Raw genomic sequence first — 21,951 nt, forward strand, 5'->3', positions numbered from 1 at the left:
CAATACTTGTCTCCTGCTGCTGCCATAATTCTCAAGTCTGTATCAGAGCCAACGATCATGGGGTCGATCTAGCTGTAGAGAAGACCATTCACATCCAAACAAGGCTATAAGGATCAAACACACTCTATGCCTGGTGAAATTACGGTACATTTTTTTCTTTTTCAGTGGCCAAAAATTAAAAAATATACGTATATTTACATTCATATAAAAATACCCCCAACATTTTCAGCCAATAGGAAAAATTATTAAGTTTCCCGATGTCAACACCAATTGATGTGTAAAGTAAAACTTTACTGCTCCCAGCTGACACTGAGCACTCAAAGCCACAAACAGTGGTTTAGGTCACAGGAAGCTATAACCATGTCTTGTATTGTGGCTCAAAAGATTAGATTACAATGACCAAACCACAAGTGTGAGACGCAACAACGGGGCCGCAATATTAATCTGAAGTCTAATTTTCAGTTCCGCATTTCAGTACAGATTCATCATTCTAACCATGTTTGTTTTACAGAATCTTGACTATAATGGCAGAATCTAAGATATATGGTAACTTCCAGGCATCAAGCAGTTGATTTACCTAAAAATGTAATATTCACATCAATTTGGTGGGTTAGATAATTAAAAAAAAGCAAATTTGCTCCTCTATAACTCAACAAGCAAAAAATCCCTGGGAAAAAAGTAGGATTTATCTAAAAACTGAAAATGCGGTTATGTATTTGTGCCTAAAGACTTTCTGTGGATACTGACATAGTGCCATCTGCAAACAGCAGTTAAGCTGCCAGCACATATAAGACTCCTGTTGGCACAAGCCTGGGTTTTTGGGTGGGATCTGCTGACAATCTAATATGCCAAAAGACCCAACCAGCTGTCCATTCTAGGGGCAAATGAGGATCCGCAGGGATAAATGGTTCCGGTGATATCCAGTCGTAGATCAGATCTCCTCCCATCGTAGATATAACATGCACATTCGGTCACGTTTTCGTTGTAAGATAAATCACAATAATTGTAAATCCAGATCTGTGAGTTGTCCCAAGTAGGAGCGACGAGTGACAACAAGTCTGCTAAATTATGTGACACTTCGGAGTGGGGGATTTATCGTCTCATAACTACACCAATTTGCCATTCAAGAGTCATGGAAATCTGGGTGGTAATCCTACTGAAGTGGGAGTTACATAGGTCGGAAAAAGACCTAGGTCCATCAAGTTCAATGGTATAATTGGTTCTCACTCTCACTAGTTTTCCAGAAATTGATTCAGGTAAAAGTGGCCAGGCATAATATTCTTTTAGGGAACATTTTTTTAAAGGCTCATGATGATGATGATGATCTATCCTTTATCTTCCCTGACCATACACATGACACACGATGGTTTCACCGACAGCAATCTCTCCCAACTCCTCCTTAGCTTCACCGTTCACTCTTGTGCTCTCTCTGGGAGATTTCTCTGGAGGCAACTTGGAAATCCAAAGTGCTGGATCTCTCTCTCCCCTGACATCAGGCCAATCCCACCGATAAAGATTTATTCTAAAATGTACGGGGAACTTTAAGAAAGGTCATCGATATCAGATCATGGTGGTCTGGCACCTAGTAACCCAAACGGTGGTGAAGGACATATGTAGAACGTAGTGAACGTAGCTGGTAGAGCACAGCTTCATTCACTATGTAGTGACCATTGCCGAGAACTTCATCGTAAGGATAGGTTATCAATATCATAAGTCTAGACAAGCCTTTTAAGCTTATCCAGAACTAAAGAGGTATCTCCATCGCAAGCGCTCAGAGACAACCCTGCTATGTGGCCCTTGGGGTGATCAACTGACCATACTAGTCCTGTTTCTGGCAACTCCGTGAACAGAATTTTTTAACGAGCAATTACAAGAAAAATATAGTATTACATGGCAGCAATTTATATAAAAGACCTCTTTATAATTAATATAAAAGTGACTCTATTATCTGGCTTATAAATGGGGCTCCTCAGAGGCGGATCACCTTCTATTGTGTCCATATGTCATAAAAGTTGTCTTCAAAGGGCAACCCCTATAACACCAAAATTAAATTTTCCAATGTGGAATATGGAGTGTCCTCACAACGCTCTCAGTCTCTGAACTGCAAGACGTACCTGAAGAACATTTTCTGACCCTACAGATGGATAGACTTATTTTAACTGAATCATCCAAATATCGGGATCCCGAAAAACAAGTCTCCAATTTTGAGCTTCTCAAAACCCCATGAATATGACATGAGCAATGGCAGAAACATCTGAAATGAAAGGTTTTGTTCACGGTCAGCTTTAGAGATGAATCTAGTAAAATTGTGACCAATGGCAGCAGATCGGATCTTCACGTTGAACATGCAATATATTACAAGCATAACATAATAAATGGTCTTTTGAGACTGGAGCTCTGATTGGCCACAATGGACAATAAGGTCACTTTTAAATACCTAATAAAAGACCGTAAAAATACATTGGGGTAAAAAAGAAGAATTCTCCATATTATCCTTTGTGTTGACAGCGATATATCACCAGTTGCTGACACCTCTGACAATGGTGGTCTCTCGTGGCCCTGGTCAGAGGTCAGAAAAAGAACAAAACAAAGAAAAAAAAAATCCTTAACAATGTCAGATTTCGCGTGTGCACACAGTATGGCAAAGCTCAACGAGATCCCGGTCCCGAGTAGCAAACATGAATAGACATTGATTGATTGGCGACTAAAGGCGGGTTTGCACATAATGAGCGTCGATCGATGATAGAACATAGTTTTTACACCCTTTCGCCCAATAAATGGGGTCCCCATATAGTTTGAATATGGTCTACATAACGATAACGATGATCTTTTATATTTCTTTTTAAATAGTTGCTCACTACCCTATGTGTGGCAGGCCTGACTGGTTTTACAGAGAAACATTACTTGGAAATGTATCACTGCATAATCAGGAAGACTGACAGCTCAGACAATCTAGAAATCAAGGTGTCAAACTCATGGGCGTTGGAATGGAAGATACATTGATGATCACCTTTTTTTTATATTTTTTTGGAGGGGGCAGTTGTACTTTAAAACCCTTCTCTTAATTCTGTTTACTAATATTAGGTGTCTTTATAAGCTTCAATTGTAACTAAACACATTTATTGACTGAAATACAGAATGCAACAAATAAACCATAAATATATAACATAACCATAAACATCAAATACAAAGGCGGATATCATGTGGTCTGTACACAACGCCAAACCAAAGATGTCAAATCCTTTACATTCCTCTGACCAATGGCCATGCTTATTACACAGGGCAGAGGGTCACGGTGGTTGAGTCTTGTCCCTGGTGTCCTCAACAACACATCTTTACAGGGAGCAGACGGAAGAGCAAGAGATCTGTCATTACTTTACAGAAGGATTTCCTTCCACAACCAAAAGCAAGCACAGGTTACCACGTTGGCCACCCCCTGACCCATCACTGGCAATCACCCACTTTCACCACTTATATCCAATCCATGATTTACACCCTCCAAAAAAATTACAATTATTGAAAAAAAAAACAATAATAATATTAGACAAAGTTCCAGATACCTTCAATCCGAGCCTAGAAAAACAATCACTGGAAAACAAAAAAATGTTGAGTTGCCCACTTCAGTGTCTACATTTATCCCTAAAGCTACATAGGTGGTCACTTGGCTTTCCGACACTCCGAAATGCTAAATCTGCCTATTTATGTAATAGCAGGTCTCCATCATCATATATTTCTGAATAAAAGTGGGGAAAACTGCTGACATGACTGATTACAATTTATATAAACAGAAAAATGGCTCCTTTATATAGTACCTGTTTTTATATAGGGCCAACATAACCTACACAAGATGCAATCATCTCTAAAACAAGGGTGACGTGAGCCAAAGGGTCGGGGAAAGAATATTTGGGAATAATTTTGCTTACCATTAATAGTATGGCATACAGAGGAAAAATGACAAAATATTGAAAAATAATTCCTAATGATTCATTTGCTCCTTTACTCTAAGGATTCTCACTTTCTCCAACCCAACCTACAATGGTGCTCCATTATTGTCCATCACCGATAAATGCTGTAATTATGGACAGAAAGGGGATTATATGATTTTGGATGGCGCTGGAGGATTTTTTTAGTCAATATTGTGGCTCCATTTTTGCAGTAATGAGAACGTCTACTTGAGAAAACCCATTGTATACCATGTTTAGGTAACGGGGTTCACGTATGGTTCGGAAATAAGACTTGATCAGGACTATGTTGGCCCTATATAAATGAATGTAATGACCCTAGTAGGTTGAGTGTGGGGCGCAGAAGGTCCCTGGTGACCCCGGTTGCTCTGAGATTTCCCTCCCCCATGTATCTGATCTGTGGGAGATGTGGAGGGTGCAGAAGGAAGAGCAGGGATGTGTGGCCGTGTCATTCCACACTAGAGGATTTCCTCCACACTCCAGCAGTAAAACAATAGCTTTGTGGACATGTGTGTGAAAATAAAGCCTCCTACTCCAGCATCAGGCATCATCTCTTACCCAATCCTCAAAGTGCCGGCTCCCATTCTGCAGCAGATCCTCGAACTGGATGGTGCAATTAGCCACAAAATCATCGTACCCAATGGGGGCATCATGAAAAACTGCCAGCTCGATCTTCCTACCATTGCAGACATCCGTGGAGAAGTCATCATGCCAAGCTGGACTGTTGGTTTTCGCCTTGGTGGAGGTCTGCCCTATCCTGGAGTCATCCACATTGACTGCAATGTAAGGGTCCAGCAGGAAGGTCTGAGGTCTGGGTCCCACCGCATGTCTCAGGGACCAAGCTGTGGGCTTCAGGTTCACAGCCTCGCAGATCCTAATCTTCAGCAAGCCATTGAAGACCACCATGGCTTAGAGAGGGGGTTAATCAGAGCCGATCCACCTCTCGAGTGTAAATCAATGGAGATCCAATGTGATATGTTGCTCACTCCCACTCAATCCAGGGATTTCTAACGGAAAACAAGGAAGGAGGGGGGGAAAGGCGTCCTCTTCTTGCAGGCTGAGGCTCTGGAGATCCTCATGTAATCCCTGCTCCGGCCTGGTGAAGGGTGCTGCTGTGCTGTCCTCTACCTACCGTCTGGGATCATCCATGCAGATGTGTGGCTGCAGCCAGAAGCCTCCTGGAGCTTCCCGCAGAGCGAATGGAGCAGCCGCAGTCCTCCACTGAGTCCGCGCACAACACAGCGCGGCCAAGGAGCGCTCACATCCGCACCAGGACGGGGGTCGCGCTCACATCCCCGGGGACGGCTCCAGCTGCTCCCATGGAATAGACATGAGCCGGGGCTGGGCTGGCAGGACCTGTGGGCAGACTCCCTGCTGAAGGCTGCTGCTGCTGTAGCTGCTGGTGCTGCTGATGATTAGTAACACCCCCCCTTCTCCTCCCCTCTCCTTGTAATGCAGGAAATGCACAAAAGACGTCACAGTGTGTGTGCCTGGAAGTGTGTGAGTGTGTGTGTGACACATCCAGGCAATGGAGGCTCCTCTGCAATCCATGGAGAGGAGCTGCAGATCCTAAGTGCTCTCCAGCCAGGGTGGGGGTCTCAGAGCAGGACCCCAGGTCACTCTCACTGCTTGCAAGGATACATTGTTGCTCCACAGGTATCATGAGGAATGACAGAATGCAGAGAAGAAGAAACATAGTAACCCCAGAGCTCATACTGATACTACAGAGCATCTGGTATTATTATGGGATGACAGTGTTTATTATATATAGCATGGAATATTTATTCCCCGGTGTAAATAATAACAGCCATCACTTATTTACTACTTCTAATAACAGTTTTTATTTCTATAGCACCAGCACTTTACATGTAAAATTACTGGAGATAATAAAATGATTATTTTCTGATACTACAGAGCATCCGGTATTATTATGGGATGACCGTGCTTATTATATATAGCATGGAATATTTATTCCCCGGTGTAAATAATAACAGCCATCACTTATTTACTACTAATAATAATAACAGTTTTGATTTCTATAGCACCAGCACTTTACATGTATTATTGCTGGAGATAATACAGTGATTATTTTCTGATACTACAGAGCATCTGGTATTATTATGGGATCACAGTGTTTATTATATATAGCATGGAATATTTATTCCCTGATGTAAATAATAACAGCCATCACTTATTTACTACTAATAATAATAATAACAGTTTTTATTTCTATAGCACCAGCACTTTACATGTAATATTACTGGAGATAATAAAGTGATTATTTTCTGATACTACAGAGCATCTGGTATTATTATGGGATCACAGTGTTTATTATATATAGCATGGAATATTTATTCCCTGATGTAAATAATAACAGCCATCACTTATTTACTACTACTAATAATAATAACAGTTTTTATTTCTATAGCACCAGCACTTTACATGTAATATTACTGGAGATAATAAAGTGATTATTTTCTGATACTACAGAGCATCCGGTATTATTATGGGATCACAGTGTTTAATATATATGGCATGGAATATTTATTCCCCGGTGTAAATAATAACAGCCATCACTTATTTACTAATAACAATAATAGTTTTTCTTTCTATAGCACCAGCACTTTACATGTAATATTACTGGAGATAATAAAATAATTATTTTCTGATACTACAGAGCATCCGGTATTACTATGGGATCACAGTGTTTATTATATATAAATTTATTACATATAAATCGGACATTTGCTGTATTATTTTAAGAGCATCTGCAGACGAACCCATGAAAAATCATCTGCGGAGAAATGTTCGACTTTGATCTGAGTGTAGGATCAGAATCAGCAATGCAAGTCTATGGGTCTGTCGGATAGCACTCGGATGCCATCCGAGTACAGTCCCATTTTCACAGACTGCCACATAGAAGAAGGTGGAGAAACTCTTTTTTGTCTCCATGTACGAGAAAAACTGATGACACTCGGACCCCACTCTGATCAAAATAATCAGTCCTTTTTTTTTGTATGTGGGGAAAATGGACATCTGAATAAAGCCTTACAGTATTTCATTATTCTTTATTATATCAAATATTTAAATAATAGAAAATAAGATGAATAATGGGATGTAAATAACAATGATGGTAATAACTGAATTCATTTAATTTATTACTAGGAATAGTATTATTGCAGTGAAAATTATTTTTAATGTTCCGTTACTATTATAGTATCGTATTGTCATTAATTATACAGTTTGTAATATTTCAGTAACAGCATATAATATTAATAATGTGTCATAAATGACAATAGTAATGAGCTAATGACTATTGATTTACATTGTTTATTTATTACTTGCAATGATATAACTACATTAATATTTATATTATTGCAGAGTTTAGATTTTGCCGTGCTTTTATTTTCTACAGTCTGGACATATAGGAATTATTATTAACTATCATTTTAATTAATTTAAATAATGTAATTACGGTAACTATAATAGAATTTTGCAAAGTGTATGAACTTTTGCATCACAAATGATGGAAATCATATTGAAGAAGTTATTTAATCTTTCAACTGAATAAAATGTGAAATTTCATTTCTTGAAAATATATATTTTTGCTTATTAGCGATGAGCGAGCGTGCTGGGATAAGGTGTTATCTGAGCATGCTCGGGTGTTAACAGAGTGTCTTCAGCGTTCTTGAAAAAGGCGGACATACAGATTTTAAGTAGATGTTGCCCTTTGTCAGATTTGAACCCAGGACACCCAGTCTTAGGCCTCTTTTCCACTTGCGAGAAAAACGGACGAGTGCAATCCGATAAAAAAAATCGGATTGCACTCGGACCAATGTTATTCAATAGGTGACATTCCATTTGCAATTTTTTTCTCAGCTGAAATCGGACTGTGAAAAAAATCGCAGCATGCTGCGATTTGCTGCGAGTCTTGGACGAGACTCGCCAATGCAAGTCAATGGGTGCGAGAAAAAAAACGCATGGAATACAGACCATCCGTATTCCATCCGTTTTTTACGGATACCTTAACATTCTGTGGCATAGAAAACTGTAATGAGTGGCGCAGACACAGGTAGTAGACCCAAATAAAAAAGTAGGCTAAAAGCAGTTCAAAATTGGTAACATGACTAACCAGGTGGCCTAGCTAGGTACAGGGGTGGGCTACTCTGCTGAGTAGCAGACAGTGCTAGTAGGCGCAAAGTATTAACTGGTCTAAATGGATTGCCTTGTGCAGGCGTGTACTACGGAGGACAGAGAATGAACTTCAATCCAATATTGCAGCCAGCATGCAGCCAGCGGGTAAGGAAAGGGTGAATCAAACACCCCAAAACCCCGCCTCCATGGCTGAAGATTGTTCCCTCCAAATTCAGGTGACAGTGTCCCTTTAAATCTCCCTTTTTTGGGGGGAGATTGAACCAAAACTCAGGCCCAGTGTATATAACAATGCAATCTAAGTGGCAGAAAGTGGCTGGAAGATATATGAAAAAATACAAGGACTGTTGAACAATTTCAACCTCCCTACAATGATCTCAGGACAAGTATGGCAGCAATAAAAAGGACTGCTGCACACAAAAGTGTGGACAAATAAACAAGATAACTGTGCAGAAAGGAGCAACAGGATTTGTGCTTTTAAAAAAGCAGTTGGTTTGCACAGCAGCGTGCAAACAGCAATGCAGCTATCAGGGAGCCTTATAAGGCAGCCTAATAAGCTACAGAGCTGATGCACAAAAATCTAGCCTCCACTGTCCCTGCAAACAAATGGTGGTGTTGGACAGTGGAAATCGCTACAGCACAAGCAGTTTGGGGGTTAATCTTCCCTCCCTAACTATATCCCTTCTTCTGAAGAACCTGCAGCAACCTATCCCTATGCTACGATCGGCAGAAGTAAGATGGCGGTCGGCGTGCACGCCCCTTTATAGCCCCTGTGGCGCCGTAGAAAGCAAGCCAATCACTGTCATGCCCTTCTCTAAGATGGTGGGGACCGAGACCTATGTCATCACGCTGCCCACACTCTGCGTCCTCCTCCTTCATTGGCTGAAAAATGGCGCTGAAAGCATCATGCGAAATGCGACTTTTGCGCACAGATCGGCGACCTCATGGCCGATCCCACACTAGGATCGGGTCGGGTTTCATGAAACCCGACTTTGCCGAAAGTCGGCGATTTTTGAATTTGTCCGATCTGTTTCGCTCAACCCTACTCCCGGCCACATTCCAACTGGAAGTGTCCGGCCTCCCTCAATTCACTTCTATTAAGACCGGGCACATCTAGTCGGTATGTGGCAGCATGCATGCAAACTGCATACTTATGGTCTTGCAACGGCCAGGTCCCAGCGCCGCACAATCTTGACAGCGTGCACACTGTATGCTGTAAGCATTCACAACTCTGCAGTCGTGTACCCCAAGGCCAGACAACCCCTTTAGGCTATGTGCACACGTTCAGGTTTTTTCGCGATAAAAACGCATATTAAACACATACATATGCATCCTATCATTTAGAATGCATTCTGCAATTTTTGTGCACATGATGCATTTTTTTCTGCGAAAAAAACACATCACGGTAAAAAAAGCAGCATGTTCATTAATTTTGCGGATTTTTTCCCGCTATTTAATGCATTGGGATAAAACACCAAAAAAAGCGCAAAAACACGCGTCAAAACTGCATAAAAACCGAGAAAAATCTGGGGTGTTTCTAATTTTAGGAAGCATCGTTTCTCCTTGCTAAGCATGCCAAGAAAAGGAGACTTGGGGTGGGTGCACACGTTCAGGATTTTTTGCGTTTTTTTCGCTATCAAAATGTGAAAAAAACGCTTACATATGCCTCCCATTATTTTCAGTGTATTCCGTATTTCTTGTGCAAATGTTGCATTTTTTTCCGTGAAAAAATCGCATCGCAGGAAAAAAAGCAACATGTTCATTAAATTTGCGGAATCGCGGGGATTCCGCACACCTAGGAATGCATTGATCTGCATACTTCCCGCATGGCGGTATGCACGCCATGCGGGAAGTAAGCAGATTATGTGCGGTTGGTACCCAGGGTGGAGGAGAGGAGACTCTCCTCCACGGACTGGGCACCATATAAATGGTAAAAAAAAAAAAAAGAATTAAAATAAAAAATAATGCTATACTCACATTCTGATGGCCCCGGAGTCTTCCCGCCTCTCAGCGGTGCATGCTGCCGCTTCCGTTCCTATAGATGGTGTGTGTGAAGGACCTGCAATGACGTCGCCGTCTTGTGACCGTGACGTCGCGGTCATGTGACCGTGACGTCATCGCAGGTCCTACACACAAAGCAACAGCTGAGGAGATCGGGGGCCATCAGAGGGTGAGTATAACCTTTTTTTTAATTTTTTTTATTATTTTTAACATTATATCTTCATACTATTGATGCTGCTTAGGCAGCATCTATAGTAAAAAGTTGGTCACACTTGTCACGCACTATGTTTGACAAGTGTGACCAACCTGTCAATCCGTTTTCCAAGCGATGCTACAGATCGCTTGGAAAACTTTAGCATTCTGCAAGCTAATTACGCTTGCAAAATGCTAAAAAAAAACGCAGGGAAAAAACGTGAAAAGCATGCGGATTTCTTGCAGAAAATTTCTGTGGTTTTTTTTCAGGAAATTTCTGCAAGAAATCCTGACGTGTGCACATAGCCTTAAAGCTGCTCTGGGAAATATGCAAATTGTCTCTTTAGAGAGGAAGAGGACTAGAACTCTAGTGCCACCTATTGGAAGTAGCAATCCTAACAGTCAATGTCGAGCCTTGTCACATGTGTCATGCGACAAGGCTCGTTAAAGGGTCGACATTGACTGTTAGGATTGCTACTTCCAATAGGTGGCACTAGAGTTCTAGAACTCTTCCTCTCTGAAGAGACAATTTGCTTAATTTTAGGAAGTAATGAAGGATGTATGGATGATTTAAGATTAATAATCAGTAGGTTAGCGGTGTTTTGGTCATTTAATGGTAGGCGTATGGTAAAAAAAAAAAACAACAACTTTGGGCGACGCTTATCACGCCTTTATAGAAGACTTTATATATAATGGCCTGTTGTTTTACAGTATAATATTTAGTCTCCACTGCAGCGAGGCACACAATATACATAACCCTACACACCACATGTAAATGTATGCTCGTGGCTTATGTTATGTCCACACGTCTCTCCGTTACGTTTGCTATACAGAGACATTGTAGTGTGAATGTTTGTTATCCTTGGAGCGTTGCCAGACTGATCGTAGGGAAAGCAGCCATCGGATTCTTCACATTGACATAACACTTGTCTCCTGAACAATGATGCGGTTAGTACATATATAGTACATTATTTATATATAAATATATATATATATATATGTATATATATATATATAGTGCTATCGGCAGAGATCACACATTGTAGCTAGCAGGATTTATATGGCAATTCCAAACGGGGGTCTGCATAGAGGTGAGTGGTCCAATATCAAAGGCTAATAGGATCACATATCCAGTAGGGGTTCATATTATTCTCTTAAAGTGGAATACAAACTGTATGCATTATTATATACAGTATATCTCAAAGTCCTGACGGAGCTGGTGTACTTACATTGAAAATTAATGACATTAATATGAGTGTTGTATGAGTCCAGCTAATGAGATCTTATGAGTGTTACACACCTGTCCCAGGTATACTGAGCTCCGCTTCCTTCTCCTGGGTCCACTGCCCTCTGCTGTGCTCCACGTCAGGTATTGCAGGTGGATCAATGACATCATCTCCTTAGACCTAATTAAGGCCTATTTAGACAGACATCTGTGTCTTGGGATTGAGACTCTAGTCCAATGTTTGGTGTGCTCCACATCTGTGCTTGTGCTTACATTTGTACCTGCTGGATCCTCTTCATCCGTCCTGCTACTCCTGAGAATCCTGTGTTTGCCAAGCCCTTGCTGCCCAGATATCTTCCTGCTTACTGCATCAATGCCTATGGTTTATGCGATCACCTGGACCTAAGGCTGAAAGGATCAACCTCACCTGGTGAGTCTAACAATGAGTCCAAATAAATCCAGTTTACACCCTCCCAGCCTAACTGACATCTGCAGCTTGTACTGAGCAGGGTGAGATCTCAGCAGGGAGGAGGGGCACTGAGGAGCTGTCAATCAGGCTAGGTGAGCGGGAACAGTGAAACTTTCAGAAAAGGACTATACAGCTTTTCTAACATGGAATTTCACAGTAACACAACGGCCCTATCAGGTCTAAGAGATCTGTTTGATAATGTATGCAGTTTGCATTGTGAAATCATGCCAGTATTATGTGCTCTACAAGGGAGTACGGATTTATTTTATTATGGTGGTGTTATGTGGGTTGTACATGGCGAGTAATATATGGCGGTATTTTTTGCTAGGCTCCTTGTTTCCTATGGTGTCGGTTTTATATCAGGTCTCCCTTGTACGGCTGGTATTGACTTTGGATTCCTCATTTTGCAGTCGCTTCTCCAGGATCTCCACCGATATAACGTTCTAATATTTTTGGAGCCCTTTAATATTTTTGGCTTGTGCTAGATGTTATTGAGCTCGAGCTGTAATGCTCGGCAGAGCGAATGAGTCTATTGTGGAAACTTCCAGATCTGCTGAAACTTGGTACAAACACAAAGATATCATCAATCTGGATTTGGAACAAAAACAAAGATATGATCTGAGTTTTCAGGATCTGACCGCATTCTTCTGTGTGCACAGGAGTTATACTGTGTGCTCGGAGTTAGCGGCCATGTGTACAGCTGGGAGAGACCCCCTATAAAATCTATGGGGGATCACATACGTTTGGATCATCCATGGAAATTATTTTATGCTCATTGATTTCACTACCAGCAAGTAATGAAATGAAGCCGGGTTCTTCCAATGATAGCAGCTTGTTGTAGGGCTTGGACAACCAAGGGTTTTTACCAGTCGAAAATAAACACCCACTTTAGAGATGACCAGGCACTTGCCATAAATATGTATTTTTGTTCACCTGATCTGAATACAGTTTTTTTTTTTCCTGAATCTGACGTTATTTTTCTTATGTTCCTGCTCCTCTCCATTTCTTCTTCTTTGTACAAAAATCTAATATTTGTGACCAATTGAAAGTCAGAAGATGACATCCGAGTGCGGTCCGATGTCTCCCACTCGCTCATTGACTTGCACGGCAGAATGTGATCCGAATATCAGATCAAATTCGGAGATGCTGCGATTTTATCCTGGGACAGACTCAGTCCGAAGAAAAAATGTGTCATGTGCATAGCCCCATAGAATAACACTGGTCCGAGGGTGATCCGATGCTTTGCCGTATCATACTAAGAATGGAAATATGGTCTACAAAAAATAAAAAATAGGGCTGCACACCTTCAGTATTAAATTAATGTACAGGTGCGCAAATACGCTATGTGGCCAATATGAAATATGGCCGCTTACAGGAGCCCTTACCGTAAGCCATTACTGTTTGATTCCTTTACACAGTAATGTGGCCACAGACAGGGCCCTGGGATTTTGTTATCAAAATTTCACACACATTGCTATTAAAGGGGTTTCTTGGGACTTTATTAAAGAGAACCTGTCAGCAGGATTGTGCACCATAACCTACACACAGTGTCAGGTCGGGGCGTTATACTGATTAAAATGATACCTTGGTTGATGAAATCCGTCTTGTGGTTGTTGTTTAATCTTTATTTTCAGTTAATGAGATTCTCGCGCTGCGGGCGGCCTGTGGGCGGCCTGTGGCGGGCCTTTATGTGGTGCCCTGCTTAGCTATTCATCCTTATGGCTTATGACAGGTCACTGATCCCTCGCTGACCTGCCACCTATTTTACATACATATTTTTTTTTCACACACTATTCTATGCAGTATGTAAAATAGGAGGCGGGTCAGTGAGGGATTGGTGACCTGTCATAAGCTATACAGATGAGTATGTAAGCAGAGTACTACATAAAGCCCATGGCCACACCCACTGCCCCGCCCACAGCCCGCCCCGGAACACAAGAATCTTATCAACTGAAAATAAAGATTAAACAACAACCACAAGACGGATTTCATCAACCAAGGTATCATTTTAATCAGCATAACGGCACCAACCTGACACTGTCTGCAGGTTACTGAGCACAATCCTGCTGACAGGTTCCCTTTAAAGTTTCAAGGTAGTTTAGGATTGAGTAAACTTGCTAGCATCTGTCCTTGGGTTGTGACTGGTACCGCACTAGAACCTCACACATATTCGGAGGACAGGCTTGGTGCTATTTTGGTTTTTCTGTAATCCCAGATGACCTCTTTGAAACCAAACTCCTGTCCTGAAAATTAAACGCCTCTCTAACCAACTTAATGATTAGCAATCAACTTTATAATCCAAGAAAACTTTTATAACTTTAGTCAGTGAAGCCTGTTCTCCGGTAAGTAGACTAAAAAGACAGGCACTCTGTTGGTCAAACCTTTATTTATAGAATGAAATGTGCATTATTTTCTTAAAAAATCTACAATTGTACACTGACTAATAATTTTCTAAGACAATAGTGCTTCACTTTACTGAATAACCAAGTGGCTTCCTGTCTGTGTAACCACAAGTCCCACTGTGGTCAGAGGAAACTACTAGCGATGAGCGAACGTGCTTGGATAAGGTGTTATCTGAGCATGCTGGGGTTGCGAGAGTCTTCGGTGTGCTCAAATAATATGTTCGAGTCCCCGCTCCCGCATGTCTCCTGGCTGTTCGACAGCCACAACACATGCTGGGATTGTCTAACAAACAGGCAGATCAGTATCATTACGGTGATATAAAATTTATATTTTTATTATTTGACTGCTTTTAAAAATTCAGAACTTAAAAAAATATATATATTTGTGTGTGTTGCCTTTTTCTGGGACCCATAACGTTTTATTTTTCCATTAATAGATACCTATTTTATATCTCTTTATAGTATTTTGTGGCATTTTGATTGCTTTTTATTGCATTTTCAAGGAGGAATGGCGCCGAACCAAACATGCCTATTTTGTTGTTTTGATTTTTTTTCTCTTTGGGATTTTTATGGTATGGGTTTATGTTTTTACATATCGGGCTTTTTTTATTTCTTTATTTTTTAATTGAAAAAAGGAAGGTGATCTATACTGTTGTTTTTAAAAAATATATTTCTTAACCAGATGCCACGGTAACCCATCGGCAGCATATGATCGCATCATGGGAAAGATGGGAGAAGCAAGCCCGAACCAATGGCTGGTCTCCTGAACCCGGCGTTGTTTTTCTCTTGTTCCTGAGCCTCTCCATTCCTGAGATATGGCCTCCTTTCCTCTGTATGTAAATATTGTATTTTTAGCCGAGTGGACATAATCCTCAACTCTTCTCCATGGAAGTCTTCTTAATGACCACACCCAGATGGATAAAACCCTAGATCCGCCCCAAAAAATGCAGAATCGGCAGCTGTGGAGAGAGCCGCATGGATAATTGGCAGACAGTTTTCATGGCAGCTTTTCTAAAAGAAGACAGTCTGTTAGGAGAACCCATACACATTTTTTGCAGGGGCGTAACTATAGTAGGTGTCGGGGTCTGGAGTCTATGGCCCCTTTTAAAGAACCTGAAGAAGATCCAAGTACTGGGTCAAAAATGTGTTTCTTCACAACCTTCATTTTTGTGTTTTAACCACTTTTTCATATTAATCTACTTGTAATAAATGTAGTGATTTTTATTCTGTTCTCCATGGATAGCCCATTTTTCCATTCACCTTTGACCCAATTGATGTTCTTCAAGGCACGGCAATAATCCTACAATGCCATGATTGTTTTCATGGCTCACAAGGGTGCGCGTTACTCGGGTTTTCCAAGCATTCTCGTGTGTTCTCCAAGTATCTTGGGCGTGCTCGGAAATTTTGTTTCTGTCGCCGTAGTTGCATGATTTGCGGCTGCTAGACAGCCCGAATACATGGGGGGATTGTCTGTTTGTTAGGGAATCCTCACATGTATTCAGGCTGTCTAGCAGCCACAAATCATGCAGCTGCGGCGACACAAATTAAATCTCTAAGCACATCCGAATACTCGGAGATCACCCGAGCATGCTTGGAGATCTCGAGTAACGAGCTTACTCACTCAGCACTACTCACAAGCTAAGCAGCTTTTATTCATTTAACTAACCTCCACAGCCTGACCAATTCTACCTCGGGGAGCGCCACAGTGATTGCGATTTATCAACAGCGTTTTCCAAATGGTCCCTTTGGCCCATACAAGACCAATAGTATTAAAGAAATGTGATAGTTGAGGGCCTCATTGGACATTTTACATCGGGTCCCAAGAGCTTCAAGCTACTCCACTGATTAGATGGCCAGCCGGTCTCACTGAAATCAACAGGTTTGGCCAACGCTACACTAATGTGTATTGGGTCCTTTAGATCTGCTACTGAAAAGGTGCGTGAGAGTCATTACCGCTTCCACAGAGGTTGTCGCCCGGCAGGGACACACATCGATAGTAATCAGAAAAACATTATATGGATCTATTTACATTCCCAAAGGTCATGATAGAACAATTTCGTAAATCTTTCTTACTCTTTTTTTTTATTTTTTTTATTTATAGGAGTATTGGTCTAACAACACATACAAAAGTACACTCAAAAATCGTCCAAATTGGCAGACTTCAACCATAACGAGAGAGGAAAATAACTACTATTCATTTCGACTGTTGACCAAACGATGAATGTTCAATATCGGTCAAAACACCAGTTGGACATGTTGGATTTTTTTTCGGATTAACATTTATTGGCACTTTTGTTTATCTAATGTGTATGGGGGCTTTTAGTTCACTTTTACAAAGGTGGATGAAATGTATTCACATCAGAAATCAAAGTAACAAAATGGTAATATTCTGATTTAATGTAAAACCCCATATCGTGCGGCTATTTTTACCATTCGTCCCTGTTTACACAGGAGATTTCGAAGCCCTAACATTAGCACCATGTTCATAAATATTTGTGCAGATCGTGGCGTAGCAGACTCCGCTGTGTATAGGTGAGAAGTGCACTTTGATCCTTCACAAAAATTGAGTTTTCCAGCTGATGTCAAAAACACAAAGCGAAGAGACAAGTCCTTTCAAATTGAGTGCAGGTAAATGCATTTAAGTATGAAAGAAAAGCCCCTGCAGGCATATTAGTATTGCAAGTCTATGCACAAGACAAATGAGCTCTGCTTTATTCTGCTTTTCAATGTGTTTGTCACTGATACAACAGCAGGGATCACATCCAAAATCTAATGTACAGGTCAAAAATCGCTGCCCACTGAGCTCATCACTAATAAAAGAGGCAAAACTGACTCTGATGACGTGAGCACCCCTGTGCCGAATACAACGACATTGTCTAGACAAGACCCAAGAAAAAAAAATTAGCATATACCCAATAGTAAGAAAATAATAATAGTACGTGTAACTAATATAGGGCACTTAGTAAACACTAGCTTGATCAAAAAAGTGTAAAATCCATCCCACCGCGACAAGGTGTACTCATCCTGTCTCTAGTGTTAAAACCTTACCTTGGCTCAGCCAACCTGTGAATAAGGGCAGGATACAGGACCGACTGTTCAGACCCCTGGCTATGGGAAGCTGTATAGATGAAATGTCTAGCTCAAAAGTGGGCCTGTTTGTACAAAGTACAAGAAACTACAGGAAAACCAAAGAAAAGAGCCGGAGCCATTTCACAGATAAAACCCAAGAAAAAAAAATATATATACAGGTATTGTACATGTTATTTACATGTACTATTATTATATACTTATTTACTTACTATAGGGTATATGCTCTTTTTTTGGGGGTGGGGTGGGGGTTTGTCTGTGAAATGACCACAGTGTGAATGTGCTCTTAGATTGCACGTTTACCAGCTTATGCTCTGGCTCATTTCTTTGTTTTAACTACATTTTCAAGCCAAGTGTTACTTGGGCTCTATATGATGCCCACATCACCTCTAGTGATGCGTGAATGTACTCGGATGAGGTGTTATCTGAGCATGCTCGGGTGCTAACCAAATGCCTACGGCGTGCTCGAGAAATATGTTCGAGTCCCCGCGGCTTCATGTCTCCCGGTTGTACGACAGTCACAACACATGCAGGGATTGCCTGTTTATGTACATTATAGGGCCACTATTGCTATAATAAACGCACTGCTGGAATTAATCATTAAAGGAGGGCCTGATGTCAATATATATATAATCTGATATTTTGCTGTACAGCTCCCTCCATCCCAGTATTCACAGTAGAGAGCACCAATATGAAAGACCAATGTCTGCTTTGTGGCCAAAATGGCTGTCATAGGGCACCGCACATATTATAGGGTCACTACAGCTATCATTAGGATGCTGCTGTACTGGGTGTGGTCAATATTTTAAAAAATAAATATATTGTGGTTTTCTTCCAAATTAATTTCTTTGAAGTAGGAAATCAGTGGTAGGGTCTATAATAATTAATTTTTAAGCAATATATGATTATTTTATTGAATGAAAAATAATTTGAGTTTAAGTGCCTGAGCTAAAAGAGTAACTAGACTTGTAATATTTTTCTCATAATTCAACAGCATAAGTGACGATAAGAAACTTTGTAATATATCTTGTTAGAGAAATATGATTCTGTCCATCAATTATCAGTCACTTTTTTTGTCTCGAAAATTGCTGAAATCTGTCTGCAAATCTGTCTGCAGTGAGGGATTAAAATTACACATGCTGCCTATAAAAGTCTACAGAGAAGAGAGGGATGAGAACTTGGAGGGAAATAAAAGCAGAAAGACACAAGGGACACAAGAAAAATCCGTCAAGGCTTTTACTTCAAAGGGAAAAAGTACTAAAAATGCTGGCTATAAGACATAACATGGCCCGAAATTGTGTTATTTCTCATATATACACACAAAAGAACGTGGTCAGGGGCAAGTGATGGTAGTATGGCAATCTTGCGCCTTGCGCAGGCGTGTACTTCGGAGGACACAGCATGAACTTCAACACAATATTGCGGCCAGCATGCAGCCAGCGGGTAAGAAAAGGGTGAATCAAACACCCAAAAAACCCTGCCCATATGACCGCAAACCTGACCCGCCAAATTCAGGTGACAGGTTCCCTTTAAGAAAGCAATCACTGGAGAAGGACATGATGGTCTGAAAAATGGAAGGAACAGGGCAAAGAGGAAGACCAGCAACACGATGGCTTGATACTATCAAGGTAACAGTGGAGAAGACCCTGGTGGACCTATCTAGGGTTGCACAAGATCGATCTTCCTACAGATCGTTCACTTCATCGATCATGTCGCCATAGCTTGAGATCGAGCTGAAGGCGGGTAGAAAAAAATAGTATATGAAAAAACTTTACTTCTAAAAGCAATTTAACAGAAATACTTCTGAATTTTCCCTTTTATTCATATAGAAGTAGGAAAAAAAAATAAGACAGGCCTTATAAAAAAGTAAACTTCACCTGCACCTCTACGCTCCACAGTCTAAATGTTACAGTCCAACTAAAATCACTCTTTACATGCTCTTGATCATTTTTTTTTCTGTCCCTTAATTCCACGTGAAAACAATGTATATCACTTCATCAGCTCTAGGGGAAATGTGAAGCTAATAGTAATGGTGGAAAAATGGTGGATTTGCCCAAGCACATGAGAATCTGACCACTTGGACCTCCATGACTGCTGTAACTAGAGACCCTTCTCCAAGGCCGTAGTGGTGAAGGGCAGCTGGGTAAAGCAGTACTTGAGCATGCCCGCTCTAGGCACATACTACAGCCGTAACAAGGCATCATAGGATTGGAGATGATCATTTCTACTATTTACGGCAATAATGAATTATTGTACTTTATAGTACCGGTACAAGTGATCAAACAATCCCAGGTTCAAGACTTGTAGAAGGATTAAAAAAAAGGATGAAATGAATGAAAAAAGTAAAAAAATATAAGTTCAAAGCTTTCCCCTTTTCTCAATTGAAAAATGAATAAAATAAAAAACACACAACACATAACACATATTTTGTATCGTGGTAGCCTCGAAAGTCTGTTCTATGAAAATAAAAAAATAAATTAACACATACGGTAAACACTGCGGATAGAAAAAATAGAAATTACAAAATTGCAATTTCTTTAGGTCAACATACCTTATCCAAAAAAAAAAAAAAGCCAGAAGAATTATATATATATACTCCAGAAAAGTATACATAAAAACTGCAGGTTTCAAAGCAAAAAAAAAAAAAAAAGCCCTGATACAGCTCTATCGATGGAATAAAAAAGATCGGGGACTCGGAAAATAGTGGCACAAAAAATAATTATTTATTTTTTCAAAGTACTGCTTTTTTTCAAAATTACAAAAGTATTTACGGTATATAAAAACTTGACAAGTTTTGGTATCGTTGCAATTGTTCTTTCCAGAAGAATAATGTTGTCGGGTCATTTTTAGAGCACAGTAAACGTTGTTAAAACAAAACCCCAAAATACAATGACGGAATTGTCATTTAATTTTGTTAACCGTTTCATCAGACTTGGAATTTTTTTCCCCTTTTTTTTCCAATACATTGTACAGTAAATTGAACGGTGTAATACAAAACTACTATTCCTACTACGAAAAAAAACAAACCCCTCATATGGTTATGTCGGCGGAAAAATAGAAAGAGGTTATGGTTTTCGGAAAAAGGGGAGGAAAAACAAAAGCGAAAATTTTTGGGGAAAAGTTGGGTTAAAACGGATAGTATCGCTCGTGTAGGTCCTTATCGTTCTGGGACTGATTGCAGGTTACTTGCCAGTCGGCAGGTGACTTCTTCGGGGACTTTATTACTCTCTTTGCTCAGTGAAGCCGCAGAACCGGCTGTGAGGAGCGGAGGATCGGAGCGGTGATATTCCGTCTGCTGGGCTTCTTGCCTCGGGCTGTCTGTGAGTAGAAGGACGTCTCATTTTTCTGAGCCTCAAGTACCAAATTCTTGCTGACAAGAACATTGAAGACCAGATTCATTACACTGTTATTGTTCTGCCATGTGAACTGAAGCCTGCACTAGCGTGAGGCATGTCTTCTTACATATACAATACCGGCAATCTACAGCCACTTACTCGCGGGAGAAAATGACGCTTTTGTTAAGGATTTGATTAAAATATGGAATTTAACTGACAGACTCTAAAAGAAAACTATATTCTGTATAAGGCTTTGTTCACACTGGGTTTAACCGAGGAGCTTTTTCGGAGACTGAAAAAATACTCGGATAACTCTATCTATATGAAATCCACTTGGATTTGGAGTTTTTTTTACACTTTTTTTTCCGAAGAAACGTTAACAAATTCCTGGTGGTATAAAAAAAAAAAGTTCACGTGACTTCTTTGAAATGGATCTTGATGGGAACCTCTCCAAACTAGGCCCTGTCCAATCAAAAGACTGCAAAGAACACTGGAAAAAAAACTGTTCAAAAACTTTTATTAAAAGTGCGTCACATCGTGGGTGTGTTGGGGGTGGGGAAGGTGATGGTAGCCGTTTTGCGCACACTGGCGATCCCTACTTTTTAAATGCTGCTGTTAGTGATTGACAGCGGCATCTAAATGTTTAAAGGGAACTTGTTATGTTCCCAAATGCTATAAACCTGCAGGTACAGAGTTAATCTGCAGATTAGTTTCTTTACAATGTAGTGTTCAGCTGCCTTAATAAAAGCGTGGCTATCAGGAGGAAATTAAATTGTTTCTTACCGGGAGCCGCCGGCTTTCAGTCATAGCACCAATGACTGAAATCCGGCGGCTCTCAGGAGAAAACATATCTTCCCTGGTACAGGGAGCGATTACAGTAATTGTTAACTATGCTGTGAGCATCAGCTGTAAATATGCCCTGGCACCTTGACTGACAGTTCGCTCTGCAGCACATCTCTGTAGAGTGAACTGTCAATCAAAGTGTCAGGGCATGCTTACAGCTGCCAATCAGAGTATAGTGAGCAATGATTGTAATTCCTCCCATGGCAGTTACTGGGAGGAATAAAGTTTATTTTCTCCCAGTCACCACACTGTCAATAGGGCAGTCGGACAGTATTATAACACT

General features: G+C 40.6%; 1 protein-coding gene across 1 annotated transcript in view; it reads right to left on the reverse strand.

Annotated features, from left to right (window-relative positions):
- Positions 1-5,409, reverse strand: part of PRKCE (protein kinase C epsilon) — a 468,593-nt gene extending 463,184 nt beyond the window's left edge. Inside the window, exon 1 of the mRNA XM_069768630.1 lies at positions 4,521-5,409. Within this exon, the coding sequence (XP_069624731.1) occupies positions 4,521-4,868 (348 nt within the window). The 5' untranslated portion in view covers positions 4,869-5,409. The remainder of the gene's footprint in view (positions 1-4,520) is intronic.
- Positions 5,410-21,951: the final 16,542 nt, after the last annotated feature.

The sequence above is a fragment of the Ranitomeya imitator genome, chromosome 5 (assembly GCF_032444005.1).
Source record: "Ranitomeya imitator isolate aRanImi1 chromosome 5, aRanImi1.pri, whole genome shotgun sequence".
NCBI classification, from domain to species: Eukaryota; Metazoa; Chordata; class Amphibia; order Anura; family Dendrobatidae; genus Ranitomeya; species Ranitomeya imitator.